This window comes from Hemicordylus capensis, chromosome 3, assembly GCF_027244095.1.
Source record: "Hemicordylus capensis ecotype Gifberg chromosome 3, rHemCap1.1.pri, whole genome shotgun sequence".
Classification (NCBI taxonomy): Eukaryota; Metazoa; Chordata; class Lepidosauria; order Squamata; family Cordylidae; genus Hemicordylus; species Hemicordylus capensis.
Window position 1 is genome coordinate 177,232,988 of NC_069659.1, and position 15,076 is coordinate 177,248,063.

At 44.6% G+C, this 15,076-nt stretch overlaps 1 protein-coding gene and 1 long non-coding RNA gene across 2 annotated transcripts in view; one reads left to right on the forward strand and one right to left on the reverse strand.

The window, feature by feature from the left end:
• Window positions 1-6,885, reverse strand: part of LOC128350529 (WD repeat-containing protein 87-like) — a 39,505-nt gene extending 32,620 nt beyond the window's left edge. The window contains exon 1 of the mRNA XM_053308944.1: window positions 6,722-6,885. Within this exon, the coding sequence (XP_053164919.1) occupies window positions 6,722-6,808 (87 nt within the window). The 5' untranslated portion in view covers window positions 6,809-6,885. The remainder of the gene's footprint in view (window positions 1-6,721) is intronic.
• Window positions 6,886-11,461: 4,576 nt separating this feature from the next.
• On the forward strand, window positions 11,462-13,715 carry LOC128351795 (uncharacterized). Its single transcript, XR_008320043.1, has 2 exons — window positions 11,462-11,695; window positions 13,017-13,715. It is a non-coding gene; the product is annotated as an uncharacterized LOC128351795 (long non-coding RNA).
• Window positions 13,716-15,076: the final 1,361 nt, after the last annotated feature.

A 15,076-nucleotide genomic window follows, 5' to 3' on the forward strand; every position in this document is an offset into this window, starting at 1 on the left:
CCAGATAAGTAGTCTTGGTTCCATTGTGGCCAAGAGCTCAAGTGGTGGGCTCAAGAGACAGGCCAGGACCATGACGAGATCCCATGCAGGTGCCATAACCAGGTCATCTGGTAGGATATGAGAGAGATCTTTGAGAAACTGCTTCACAGTGGGATGGCAAAACCAGAGTAGGACAGACTGAGGAGAATGTGTGACAATTACTGCCAGGTGAACTTTAAGAGCAGTTAACTTTAAACCAGAATACTTCAAATGCAAAAGGTAAGAACACACTTGCAGAACTTGCAAAGAAGAAACATCAAACCCTTACTGGGTAGCAAATGTAAGGAAACACTTCCATTTAAGGGTGTACGTCTTTTTTTGTTGCAAGTTTCTGCATCACTTTTAGTACATCTTGGAGTTCTAAAGCGATGCTGGGAAGATCCTCCAGGTAGAAACTAGGAATGTGCATGGAACCGCAGCAGGGGTCTCCCTTTCAGAGTGGGGGAATGGTGTACTTACCCCTCCTGCCGCTTGCCCCCTGCCGGCGTCGGATTTTTTAACAGCCCATTGGGGTTGTTAAAACAGGGAGGTACCCATCGGTACCTTCCTACCACCCTGTTGCCCTTGCCTTCTGGATATGACCAGAAGTTGCTGACATGCCCCCATGCACGGGTGCATGCGTGTGACGCGCATGTGCCTGTGCTGGTGTGTGCAGGCGCATCAGCAACTTCTGGTCATATCCGGAAGACAAGGGCAACAGGGCGGCAGGGATGTACGCTGCCTCCCCTGTGGGCTGTTAAAAAAAACTGGTGCCGGCAGGGGGAAAGCAGCAGGAGAGGTCTCCCCCCACTCTTAAAGTGAGACCCCCGCTGCCTTCAAACAGGCAGAACTGCTGGTTCTGTGCACATCCCTAGTAGAGACTTTACATCTGGGTGGAGGACCTGTCCCTCGGTGTGAAAGAGGAGGTGAGGATGGCAAGGTAGGTATATGTACTCTGATGCCATTTGACTCAGTCATAGAAAGCATGGCCTCCGAGGCCACCATGGGGCTATAAGAATGCAGCGCACCCACTCTTGTCATGATTTTCAGAAGTACTTTGGGGATAAGTAGAATGGGAGGAATGAGGTAGGTGCAGTGATCCCTCCAAGGAAGGGTGAATGCATACCCTAGGGACGTGTGCCCCCTCCCTACCCTGGAGAAGTAGTGGGCACATTGGGTGTTTTCCTCTGATGCAAAATTGTCCAGAGTGGGTGTCCCCCAATGACTGACATTTTTCAGGAGTCATGTTCAGGAATTTATTTTTTTTAAACAGTCTAGCATCTGAGACCATGGATGCCCTGCTCAGGCTGTCTGTTTGACAATTCTCCATACTATGAATATGCACCGCATGAGGCATCTCCTTGTGTGTGATACACCAATGACATAGTTCCATGGCCAGGGTCAAAAGGGAATTCAAATCCGCCTTGTCCATTCATGTATGCTTTGGTGGTAGTGGTATCGTCGGTCTGTACAGTAACATGTGAGTTGTGAATGAGAGAGAGGAAGCCCTTGAGAGCATGAAATATAGCCAGCAGTTCTAAGTAATTGATGTGCTTGGTGCATTTCACAGGATCCCAGTGGCCACAGATGGAACAGGCCAATGTGCACTCCCCAACCTGCCTCTGAAGCATCCATCTTTATGACTGCTTTCGGTAATGGAAAGGAAGGAAAGGTAAGGGAAATGGAAGGGGGCAAAAAAGTGAGGTGGGCAGGATTTGCCCAACAGGCTACTGCTTCTCAAGCATGCTCTGGAGGGCAAAGCAAAATGTTCTCTGAGTCCCAGTAAGGATTGAAAACATCCAGGCACCATCGATGTAAGATTAATATCCAGAGACGGGTGTGTGGCAACACATAGGTAGTCATGGCCATATGACCTAGGCACTGGATGGTCTTGACCACTGAGCTTGGTCATGGACTACGCAGTCTGCTAACAAAGCTAGAGTGTGGATGCGGGCATCTGGTAAGAAAACATGTCCCAGAGAAGTATTGAAGATGTGTCGTATAAACTGAATGTCCCTTGTAGGGGTCAAGTGAGATTTCCCAGAGTTGACCTGCAGTCCTAGAGACTCTCAGGTATTGATGGTAGTTCAAAGGGTGGCCAGTATTTCCTGTGGTGAACTGGCAGCTATCATATTTGGGGATATTTGGACCCCTTGCTGTTAGAGAGATGCCATCACTGGGGCCATACACTTTGTGAAGATCCTGGGGGCCGATGTCAACCCAAAGTAAAGCACTTTGAACTAGTAAGTCTCTCCACCTACTTTGAATCTGAGGAATCTCTGATGTTGTGGTCTTGTAGAGATGTAGTATAGTAGTAAGCACCTTGTATACCTAGTGTCACTAGCCACATGTCATGCTCAAGTAGTGACAGGACAGTTGGAATGGACAATATGCAAAAGTGTCTGTAGGTGATGTACTTGTTGAGTTCCCTGAGATCCCACTATTGTGCTTTAGAACTGTAAAATAATGAGAATAAAAAGCTGGAACATGGAGAATGGGAACCTTCTCTATAGTATCCTTTAGCAGAAGGGCTCTGACCCCTTCTAGGATGGGAGTGGAAGGTGTGGTGATTATCCTGGAAGGAGAGGGTTTGGGGGTATAATCTAGGTGTATGATTGTGAGGACCCATTGGTCTGAGATAACAGCATCCCATGCTGTTTAATATGGGGCTAGACTGGTGCCCCTTAACCATGGATGGAAGTCATTGCTTCTTTGGGAAAGAAGAGGATCTCTGCTTTTGCAAGGCAGATTTGTTGGGCTGATAGGAGGACTTTGGTCTAGGCTGGAATTTAGGAAAATGAAAGGATCAGTCCAATGTAGATTGTTGTGATGATGATCTCAAGGATTGATAAGAGGACCACTTAGTTTTCTTGAGGGCTTGTTGGTGTTAACAGGAAAATACATGGACTTTACTGTGCTTCTCTCATTTTTTGAAATTTCTGTAGCATTTGCTCTGCCTTCTCTCTGAAGAGAGCCTGTCTTTCAAAGGGCAAGACCTTAATTCTTGTGCGGGCCTCACAGATAAGGTCCTGAACCATGTGCACCTCCTTAGTGCTATTGAAGTGGCCATGACTTTGGCCACACATTCCACAGAGTAGTGAGCAGAATACAGTTCTTGTTACACCAACTGGGCAGCTTCCTTAAGGAAAGCCTTGGCCAGGTCTTTCTTGTCAGATGGCAACAATTCAAGATATGGCACAATCTTATCCCATAATAAATGGTTGTACAAAATGATTTGTAGGCTTGATAATTTGTGATTTTCAGATGAAGGGCAGCCGCTGAATAAGGGCACTTTCCAAAGTAGTCCAATTTGTGCCCTTCCCTATCCCCAGGGTTGCCTGTGGAGCAGTCTTCTTTGTACCATGGTTCTTCTTGGTACTGATGAGAATATGATGAACAATGTCTTATTGTCCTATCTATAGTGGTTGAAATCCCATTCTTCCTTGCTCCAAGCATGGTGGGAAGTGCATGGAAGGTGCTTCTGCTATCATCGGAGTAATAGGAATCTTGAGGAGAGTCAGTTGCATAACATTCCCCATAGTACCAACCTTAACAATCCCAGTCTCTGGTATTGTGTTGATAGTATAGCCTCAACTACAGTGGCATTTGGTGTAAAGTGCCTTTGCAGGAATGCAGAATTATCCTCATCTGTTTGCACCCTATAGGAGTTTTCAAGTCAGTGCAAAGGATGAGGCTGTGTAGATGTTTTTCCCCCAGTAGTTCTTTACTATGTCAAAGAGCATCATATTCAAAAGCAGAGATGCTGGTACCCTAGCATCAGCATCTATCAGCCATGAAACTAGACCAAAACTGGACCAAACTAGAAACTGGACCAAAAAAGGGTCCAGTTCTCCCTTCTGCTGCTGGTCCAAGCTAAGTACAAGTGCTGTGGCCATTCTGGACATGTAACGTAGAGCTTTAGTAGAGCTTTACATGGATTGTTTGGTCTAGGACCGTAAATAAAACTTGACTTGACTTGACTTGATACTCACATGGAGACACAGGTTTAGGGTTAGCAACAAGGTCTTGTGGTGAAGACCACAACGAAGTCAATTCTGAACACAGAGAATGAGGTTTCTCATTGATGAATCATATTCTCAGCTGTAACCTGAAGGGACATGTTTGGGTGTCTCAGGGCCAATCAGTTTCAGGGTATCAGACTTTGCAGGTATTGAAACTAGCTTTGGATCCATATTTGCTGATGAAGATCCAAGCTTGGAGGGAGAGGTCTTTGGTTGCTTCAGGGGCTCCACATCACATCTCTGATTATCCTGCCCATGTAATGGTGGGTGGGCAGTTCTACAGTCCTGTGATCGAGATCAGGACAAATTTCAGGAGTGAGATCTCAATCGACTGCAGTAGAAATTTCCAAACCAATCTATATTACTATTATTATTACATTTATATCCTGCTCTTCCTCCAAGGAGCCCAGAGCGGTGTACTACATACTTGAGTTTCTCTTTCACAACAACCCTGTGAAGTAGGCTAGGCTGAGAGAGAAGTGACTGGCCCAGAGTCACCCAGCTAGTTTCATGGCTGAATGGGGATTTGAACTCGGGTCTCTCCAGTCCTAGTCCAGCACTCTAACCACTACACCACACTGGCTCACGGTCCCAGTCATACCAGTGTTCTTTGTACCATGGTTCTTCTTGGTACTGATGAGAATATGATGAACAATGTCTTATTGTCCTGTCTATAGTGGTTGAAATCCCATTCTTCCTTGCTCCAAGCATGGTGGAAGGTGCTGGGAAGGTGCTTCTGCCATCATCGGAGTAATAGAAATCTTGAGGAGAGTCAGTTGCATAACATTCCCCATAGTACCAACCATAACAATCCCAGTCTCTGATATTGTCTTGATCAACTGAAGGGTTTTGATCCATATGGTGCGTGTCTTGATCCCAAGGCAAGCAGGTCTTAACAAGCATAGGACATGCTGGCCTCACCGGTGAGTGTCTTAGCTTCCTCAGAGGGGGAGTGCCATCTCAATCATCTGGCACATAATCACATGTGCTGGAGAGGGGATAACCAAGTTTGACATTGGGGTTTCACTCTGGCGAATGAGGTCATATAGGGTGGTATTCTTGGGAAGTCTCCACTGGAACGCATCTGGAACTGATTCAATTGAGTCCTTCGGTACCAGAGCTGCAAAAGGTGTGTTGACACCTGATTCAGTGTCTGTGTAGAAGAAGAAAAAGTAGAAGGTAGAGGTGCTAATTGAAATTCAGCCACTGATGCAGCTCTTCTGTTCACCCTCCAATCCCAAAGCTAGTTTACATTTGGGAATGCAAGGGCAGACACTGTTAGCTCCTCGTGATGCCTTCAACCGCCCCTGCATGAGCCTGCAGTACCCTTCTGTGGCGGTTAGGCATCTCTCTATTCAGTTTCTTGCTGACCGACAAAGCACGTAAGCCATGTCCCTTGATCTTAAAGTCACTCCTATACTGCATGCAGCTTGAAGTGGGGCTGGCTGGGTGGGATTTATGAATGTCATGGAATCACTACTAGATCATCTGTCACAGGTAAGCAACCTGTTTATCTGGATAGTGATTCCAGCGACACTCATAAAAATGATTGAGTAATGAGTTGCCCTCCCTGGGGGCGGGCGCTGCATGCTATTGTAACACCCTCTTCAACACCTCTCTGCCAAACTTCGCCTCCACTGCAGACCTGAGGTCCAAGGCATAGTGCTTCACGAACGTGTGATCTGATACCCAAGAAGCTGCTGAGCAAACATCTGTCATCCACAGGCCAGCCAAATGGGCTGCCGAAGTAGAATACGCTCTTGTCGAATGGGCCCTAATGGACCTTGGGACAGTCTTCTCCTGACAATCATATGCACACTTAATGGCCTCCACCAACCAGGCAGACATGCACTGGCGTGATGGCTGTTGGCCCTTGTGGCATCCTTGGAACGCAAGTAATAGGTGGTTAGTCTTTCTAAAGGATTGCGTCCTCTTTAAGTGGAAGAGGATTGCCCTTCTGACATCTAAGGTGTGCATTGCCTTTTCCAGCGGTGTTGATGGATTTCTGAAAAATGTCGGCAGGACAATGTCACAATTGACATGCAAGTCAGTTACAATCTTAGGACGGAAGTGGTGGATGCTGTTGCTGGAGCTTCCTTTTCTTCTTCAAAATCACCACTACAGAAGATATATCCGTCAATGGCAACTTAGTTCTGCAATGGACACACTTTTAAAAAGTTGTTTTGCCCGACATAGAACACAGGCAAGTCTGAAGGCCTTAGTGTCCCTTCCAGGAGTGGGAACCAAAAGAAATGAAAACACTAAGAGAGAAATGAAACTATGTGAATAAAATAAAAGTTAAAGGTAGAAAATGGGATATAGCAAGAGAAGGAGAGCAAATAGAAAGAAAAGGGCTAAACAAACTTTATCTGCAGCTCAAGGCTCTGAGTGCCAAATGAAGTCTACTGGAGAGTGGATGATGAAAGACCACATATAGCAGCTGAGGCAGGATTTCCACCAAAAGCAGGAAAGCAGAAATTTGGGAGATGCCAACATGGTCTCCATACATGTGTGACACCCATGTAAAAGACAGAGACACATTCCCACATAGGGAATGCAAGGCACCACTCCTCATCCCCTCAGACCACATCGAAGAACATAAATTGGTGACTATGTTCAAGGATGGGAGGATGGGGATGCTCCCAGAGGCTTCTGCCACAGGCCATTTTATAGCCTCTCACCTTGTTCTTGCTCCCCTTGGTGTTCTTCCAGGTGAAGGATGCGAAATAGCTTCTGGTGTTGATTGAATAGAAGCCAATGAGTGGCATGAGACTTGGAAAGCTACTTGACCGGAAGATGATAATTGGTCTGTCACTCAATGTCGTCCCTGCACTTGACTCTGGTAAGCCCTGTCAATGGAAGGAGGTAGAAGAGGTGGGCTGAGCACAGCCAAAATGGTAGGAAGCCAAACTATACAAAGCACAGTCTTTAGGGATGTTCAAACAGGTTTGAGTTAGAACCGGTTCGAATTCAAATCGGTTTGCTTCGAAGGTTCGAAGTCGAACCAAACTGGGAATTGCATTAGCAATGCTGGTCTGAGTTCGAACTAATCAAGCCTGGTTTGGTTCAAACCAGTATGAAGGCTTGAGCCTCCATTTTAGGTTCTATCCTCCATTCTGTGATACTTGTGTTGCTTGATTTCATTTGCCAAGCTCATGCTTCCCTGATTGGCCAGATGAGCCTGGCTCTCTACTAGGCTCTGCAGTGGTGCCACTCCTTGAGAACAGGCACCCTGTTGGCTAAGGGGGAGGGCAAAGGTCAGGGCTGAAAAAGGAGGGAGTTTCAAGTTTTATTTAAAGGCAAGCCTCTGGCCTTGCAAAATCACTCTTGCTGCAGTCCTTGGCTTGTTGGGTACTGGCTGCTGCTTATGCAGCTGAGAGTCTGCCTGCAGACTTATGCTGTAGTGTTTGTTCCTTCCCTTCAGTCCCCCTCTGGCTGTTTTTCTGCTTCTCCCTCCACTCCCCTCTACTTTAAACCTCCACACACCCCCAGTGTGACTGTCTGTGCACGCTTCTGCTGCTGTTTTCCCCCCTGAGTGACTGTCTCTCTCTCTCTCTCCCCTCTCCTGCTCTGGGCTGGGGCGGGGGGGGGGGCAGGCCCTTTGGCCTGAGAGGCCTCTTGGGCCCATTTCCCTAACCCCCACTGTCCCCCCACCTCTTTTGCTTCTGTGCTGACTGGTGTCTGCTGCTTTTTAATTCTGGGCTGAGCTGAGATTGGAGTCCTCAGTTCAGCAGCTGCCAGTTGCTTTATTTTATTTGGGGGTTGGGGATAGAGGTTGCTTGTTTTCTCTGGTGCTTTTCTTTTTTTAACCCTTCTCTTGCTGTGCTTCGCACACTACCTGCTCCAGAGAACTCCAGCAGCGCCTCCCCTCTGTCCACTTTCCCTCAATTTCCCCCGTCACCTATTCCCCACAGCCCTTTTCCCCCAGCAGCTTTTTATTTTATTTTATTCCGTGGTTATTTTAATTTGTTTGGGTGGGTGGGCAGCTGGAAGGCTGCTCATTCTGCCCTCCCCACACCCTGGCTGTGCCCATCTGCCAGCCTGCTACTGTCCAGGCAAGCTTTTTATTCCCTGACCAGTGTGTGGGGCAGAAGATTCACTGCAGGACAATAAAGGGTAAGCACTTTCTTTTGGGTGCCCCTTTTGTCCTTAGCTTTTTAAAAATAGGGCCTCCTTTCCTGTTTGGATTGGGGAAGGTATTTTTTCTGTGTCTTTTTTTTTTTTTTAACACATTGTCTCTTATTTTTACAGGTTGTTCCTTGTTTTTGCAGGTTCCCGTCCTTAATTGCCCCCCATTGTATCATTATTGTATTGTATTTTCTTAAAAAATATTTTAAAGTCCCAAGGGTTTGGGAATGTCTGAGCACCATGTGGTGAGCAGAGCTCACAGAAGGGTGGCAGGCAGAAGTGGAAAGGTTCCCCAAGCTGGTGTTGAAGGCCAGGGTGAGGGCAGAGAAGACGGCATGCGGTTCCACAGGTCCCCATTGGTGAGTTCTTTGCCCCAGGTGAGGTGGTGGTATGAAGGCTTTCATATCCAGGGGAGCCTACAGCCGCCGAACCAGGTCAATGACCAGTGGTTGGTCCATTGGGTGCACCGCCAGTGCTGCCACCCCATACGGAGTCTGGTGGTGCAGGTGGCTCTCCTGCTGCTTTTGTGGTGGGGGTGGAGGGCAGGGGCTTGACAGCTGGACTGATATCCCCATTATTCCCTATGGGAGAAATGCAAAAATGGGGGGGGGAATCTTTCAAAAAACCATTAAAATCACAGGAGTGTCTGATTGATTTAGGGTTTGGGAAGTAGTTGGCACATTTGGGTACCTACCACCCACCCTGGTGTTGCTCCCCTAGGTGCTCTGCATAGGGAATAATGGGCTGGTTCATTTCCCCATTATACCCTATGTAGAACCTTTTAGAACCATTTTGAATTTGAACTAAACCCGGGTAGGTCGGATTTCATGCAAAACCAAAATTGAACCTACCCACCCTGGTTTGAAGCTGGTCCAAATTCAAATCAAACAGGTCAATCTGGTTTTGTGGACATCCCTAACAGTCTATTCAGTCTACATGAGGAGGGGTAAAAAAAAATATCAGTAGAAAGAAGGAAAGAAGGGAACTTATAGAAAGGAGAGAGAGTGAGATGGATATTTATTTATTTATTTAAACATTTTTATGCCGCCCAAAACTTACATCTCTGGGCAGTTTACAACGGAATAAAAAACAAAGTAAAAGATTTGTTAAGACAAAACCGGGGGGGGGGGGCACACATTACAACAATTTAAAATTTTAGAATAATATTTTAAAACAGCATTAAAACCATTAAAACTACATTAATTAAAAGCCTGTGTGAAGAGATGTGTTTTAAAAGACTTTTTAAAAAGTTGTCAGAGATGGGGAGGCTCTTATTTCACTAGGGAGCACATTCCAAAGCCTTGGGGCATCAGCGGAGAAGGCCCGTCCCTGAGTGGCCACCAGACGAGCCGGTGGCAGCTTCAGACGGACCTCTCCAGCAGATCTCAGTGCGCGGTGGGGTTCATGCCGAAGAAGGCGTTCTCTTAAATACCTTAAACAGATAGAGATGGGGAAGGGAGGGAGGAGGGGAGGGAGATAATATGGACAGAAAATGTGAAAGGAAGGAAGGAAAATGAAATGTAGGAGGGAGGGAGGGAGGGAGGGAGGGAGGACATACAGGCACTGTGGAAGGAAGGAAGTGTTTAAGTGCAGTTACTTGGAGTATGCACTCCCTCTTTCCTTCCTCTCTCAGAACACACATAAACAGACTGCACATCCAAGATAGAGCATTCTGCTTCTCAAATAAGGTTTTCCATTACCTTTTGTAGTTCCAACTTATCTATAAGTCGCCATTTGAGTTCCTTCCACTGAGGGACAATACAGACTGGGTCCTTCAACATAGTGATGCCACTGTTTGAATCTCAGCCACTGTCAAAAGCAAGATGCAGAACAGGCATAAATACAGTCACACAGTCACACAGTCCACCTAGACAATGTTGATCTGGAGTGGAAGGAATTGGCTGAGTTTGTAGAGGTCAGAATGGATTAGACTCTCATGCTTCAGCACCAGGGATGGGAGAAGGTCCGTGTCTTATTGTTTAGTCATTTAGATTTCACTTAGATGTCCCCATCTTGAGGAATTGGTTAACATCTTAAATTTTAAACTAACCACATTTTTAAAACTATGGCAATCATAAAATTAACAGAACACACTATAAATACATGTAAATGCTAATTCAGATGAAAACCATCTTAACAATGATCACAAGTTGTCCCTAAAGAAAGTATAGGACATAAGGAGTCACCTAATCAGACTAGCTCTTCAAGATTGTCTACTCAGACTGGCAATGGCAGTCCAAGGTTGTTGTTGTTGTTATTCATTTATTTTTACATTTATATCCTGCTCTTCCTCCAAGAAGCCCAGAGCATTGTACTACATACCTGAGTTTCTCTTTCACAACAACCCTGTGAAGTAGGTTAGGCTGAGAGAGAAGTGACTGGCCCAGAGTCACCCAGCTAGTTTCATGGCTGAATGGGGATTTGAACTCGGATCTCCCCGGTCCTAGTCCAGCACTCTAACCACTACACCACGCTGGCAGATCTCAAGCAGAGAGATCTCAAGCAGAGAGTCTCTTTCCCATTACCTCTACCAGGATCCATTTAACTATGGATTGAACCTTCCATATGCAAAGCAAATGCTCTGCCATGATCCCTGCTCAAATGCTTCAGGGTATGAAATTGCCTTATACTGAATGAGAGTATTGGCCCATCTACCCCACTATTGTCTACTTTGACTTGCAGCAGCTTTCCAGAATCTCAGGCAGAGATCCTTCCCAGTCCTGCTACTGAGCAGTACCTACTCACAGCTACTGAAATCCTTTAAGCGGGAGATGCCAGGGATTGACACTGGATCCTTTTGCATGTAAAACAGAGGGTCCCACTGTTTGTGTAAAGCAGGTTGACCAGCTTTGTCCCCTCTCATAATAATGGGTTTATACTGAGTCAGAACTTTGGTCAATTTAGTTCCAGGGTCTCAGGCTAAAGAGGGGCCTTTCCAATCACTTGCTACTTGGATCCTTTTCACCGAAGATGTTACCAGGGATTCACCCTGGGACCTTCTGCATACCAAGCACTTTATTTATTTACTGAAAGCATTTTAACTCCACCTTTTAGCATGAGCTGCAAAGGCAGATAACGATGAACAACTGAAAACCAACAATATATAAATTAACCTCTACATTTTAAAAAACAACACTCCAAAACACAGCAAGAAACAGTAAAATAAAGTACCCCAAAGGCTAATAGACTAGGTAGCTGGATAGGATTACCTGTTTATCCTCAGAATTCCAAGGGAAGGCGGAAGTATGATGTCACAGCCTGCTAAACAATGGACAAAGAAGAATGGCTGCAAACATAAGAATCTGTAGATTGTCTTTTGGATTCAAAGTCAGAATCATTAAGAGTACAAAGCAGGCTGACTGAATGCAAACCTGCCATTTTAAGTGTGTGTGTGTGTGTTTTAAAATTAATGGATTGTTTTCAGTTATTTACATTTACAATTCAATGGCCTTGGAAAAAATACAACATCTCATCCAAGCACCAACATTGGCTAAGAACAACTGACAATAGCAAAGAGCAACTTTCAGGTATGAAATACCTGCAAGAGATGTGCTTGAACAATTGGCATGACATACTAGAAGCAAAGAGTAAATTAAGGAGGAGGGTTTCCAAGGAAGGTTTCCAATTATGACCCTCATTGGGCTTCCCAACTCAATAGGCTTGCCAAAAGTGGAGAGTGGAGCTGAAAATCCCTGCCTGAGAGATTCTGAATAAACCATGAGACTGATGTTTCTCCTGGAGAGGAGTCCCACAATTCTCTTCAGTTTTCAGTTTCTCCTTGGCTTGAATCCTGAAAATTTCATTTGAATTTGATTTTGGAGAAATTTTAGTTCCAACCTTACTGATGAAGCAAGAAGTGATGGGTTTGGGGTGTCCTTTAAGACAGCACAAAAATAGTAGGTAGCTGTGTCGGTTAATTTTACACACACACACACACACACACACACACACACACACACACACACACACACTCTCTCTCTCTCTCTCTCTCTCTCTCTCTCCAGCAGGGCTAATACCTTACAAGAATTCAGACAGTCTACTGTGTCAATTTTATGCACTGCAGTTCAGCAGCCAAGGAAACTCAATAGCTGCTGTACTCTACGTACAGCTCTCCACAGCTCTCCTGTACTCTCCTTTAGAAGCTCGGCAGGTTACTCTACTTAAGAAGCTTGGCAACCCTGCTGCATTGCTATCAAAGAGTCCTCCAAGGCATAATCCACCACTGGAAGCTCTCCTGTAGAAGCCTCACTACTGTGCATGAGTGTAGCCCCACATTCATTTCAGTGTGACTCACCAGAGAACTTGCCAGTCGTGAACTATGACTTCTGTTAATTTGTGTAATTTCAAAAATAAAAAGCATTTTAAAAGTTCTGGAACACTTCTTACCTTGATTTCAGAAGTAGTTTCCAAGTTAATCATATTGCCATGCAGAGACTCTTGTCTGATACAACCTCTCTGCCATACAGAATTCTCCCAAATATCAAATTTTCCATTGAAAACTTGAGTTGTGAAGGGTTTTCTCTGATGATGTACTTTTGAAGATGTTCACATAGGGAGTTTTACCATCTCAGAAACAAATATACAAATTGACTCAAATAAATCAGGGGTTGTTTTCTCCCCCCGCCTTGCCCCCCACATCTACATTAAATTATTAATCATGCTCTATAGTCAAAATGGGTGGCTCTTTCTGCAAATGTGGCAGGACCTCTGTAGGGCCATAATATATATTCAGGCATTAAAGATGTAAGAGGCTTTCATTATTAATGTGCTGTTATGTAACCAATGCTTGTAGCTTTAATATTAATTTCTATTTGTCTCATTAAGCTGTTGCTCTCTGTGCCTTTCCAGTATTGAAATACTCCCCATCCCTGGAAGCTGACTTGTGGTTCATTTTTTAATTTATTCTGCAAACTTCACTCTCTGGTGGCAGAATGGCCAAATTATATATCCACTTTTTGGAATGTTATTAAACTTTCTGGCTCTGGCTCAAGACTTGTTACATCCCAGAACTGAAAACAGATGAGGCTTCCTTTTCAGAGGAGGACTACTTCAGGTCCCAGCATGAACCAGAGGAGAACGGGGCACACTGAGTGAACCCCTGAGACAATACTCCAAGACAATCCTCTGCCTCAGAAACCTGCAGAAACAGAGGACCTAATATTTCCCAACTGGACCCTGCCCCTGCCTTTGGACCTCCAACAACCACCACAGGATCATTAAAAACAGAGATGGAAATGAGCTCAAACTGAAGGGTTGACACTCACCTGGCATAATGAGGAATTCCATTCTGGAGTCCTACCTGGAAGGAGGAAACTGGACCATAAATGGCCAAGATCAGCCCAAGACATGGTTTGGGTGTCAACAGAAAGTTTGTGTCACCACCATAGCTGAGAAACTAGCATATCAGGCCCCTCCTCTCTAACCCCTGCACCCACTGGGAGTTTGGTTGGGAGCACTGGATCCTTGCCACCTCCCACAGGCCAACAAATCAGCTCACCTCAGATAGCACCTGTCTTATATTAAACTGAAGGTTCTTTGATATTTCAATTTTATTGTTTTTGAAACTGTAGTAAATTGTTTTAGTAGTTTGTATGAGGCTCTGTGTTAAAAATGTATGTGTCTAATACTTTTAGAGTACTGTAGGATGTGTAATCTACTTCAGCTTTAGCTGACAGAAGAGCTAAATGTCAGTAGTCTGTGACTTTGAATCTAAAGTCCATGAAAAATGCAACACCTGGAAATGGGAGAACATTTGGATAAGAAAGGGAGATGGTTGGGCATGGAGCAAAGTGTAGATGAGGGTTGGGTTGGCAGGAGGGGAATGAAACATGCAATGCCAGCACTCCTGTGCTGTATAATCAGTGAAATGTCATATAATGGTCCCACACAACGTTGTCAACCTTATAAGTATTTATCATCAGTACAAATATTTATACACCGATTTTCAGTGAATTGTTCACAATGCAATTTATATAGCATACATTATATATTAATATTATATATTATGTACATTCTTATAAAGCTTTAACATGCACTGCCCATGGTTTTGTTCTATCTCTATTCTGTATGTCTACCAGATGTTCCTTATATCTTTTTATCAGGGGTCAGCCAGTTTCACCAATATAAAAATGCATGCACTCCAAGCTTACCATTTTATATATCACCCCTTTTGTCTGACAACTCCCCTCTTTATCCTCACAGATTAGGCAGTCTTCACATGTATTATCACTCAGTCTTGATTTTACTAAGTGCTGTCTCAAGGTCATCAGAGCTGTACAAATAACATTCTTTGCTGGTCGAATGACCATAACAATAAAGATTTGATTTGATTTGATAACATTCACCTCCAAGCCATGTTTCTTAAGAACCTGCTGTGCCTCCCAGGTAAACCTTTCCATCACATATGGGATTTTTAGTACTGCATACCCTTCTCTAAATTTAGTATTCCTTTAATAGGGAATACATAACCATTGATTTTCCCTATTTCCTCTGAGAAATAGGGAAAAGACAAAAGGTTATGATATATAAAGACAAAAGGGGTGATATATAAAATGGTTTGCTTGGAGTGCATGAAGTTTTATATTGGTGAAACTGGTCAACCCCTGATAAAAAGATATAAGACATCTGGCGGACATACAGAATAGAGATAGAACAAAACATGGAAAGTGCATGGTAAAGAAGAACATCAAGGCAGAGTAGTGAATACAAAGATATTCACCTTGGCTGTGGAGACAGATGTGAGGAAACGAAAAATCAGAGAAGCCATATATATATAGGACAGTTGCACTGAACTATAAATGTTAAAGAGGAAATGAGGGAAGCAATGAAATTAATTGGTTATTGAGTGTATGAAATTCATCATGCTTTTGTGTAGCTTTCCCTCCTTCCACGGTCCCCGTCCCCCATAT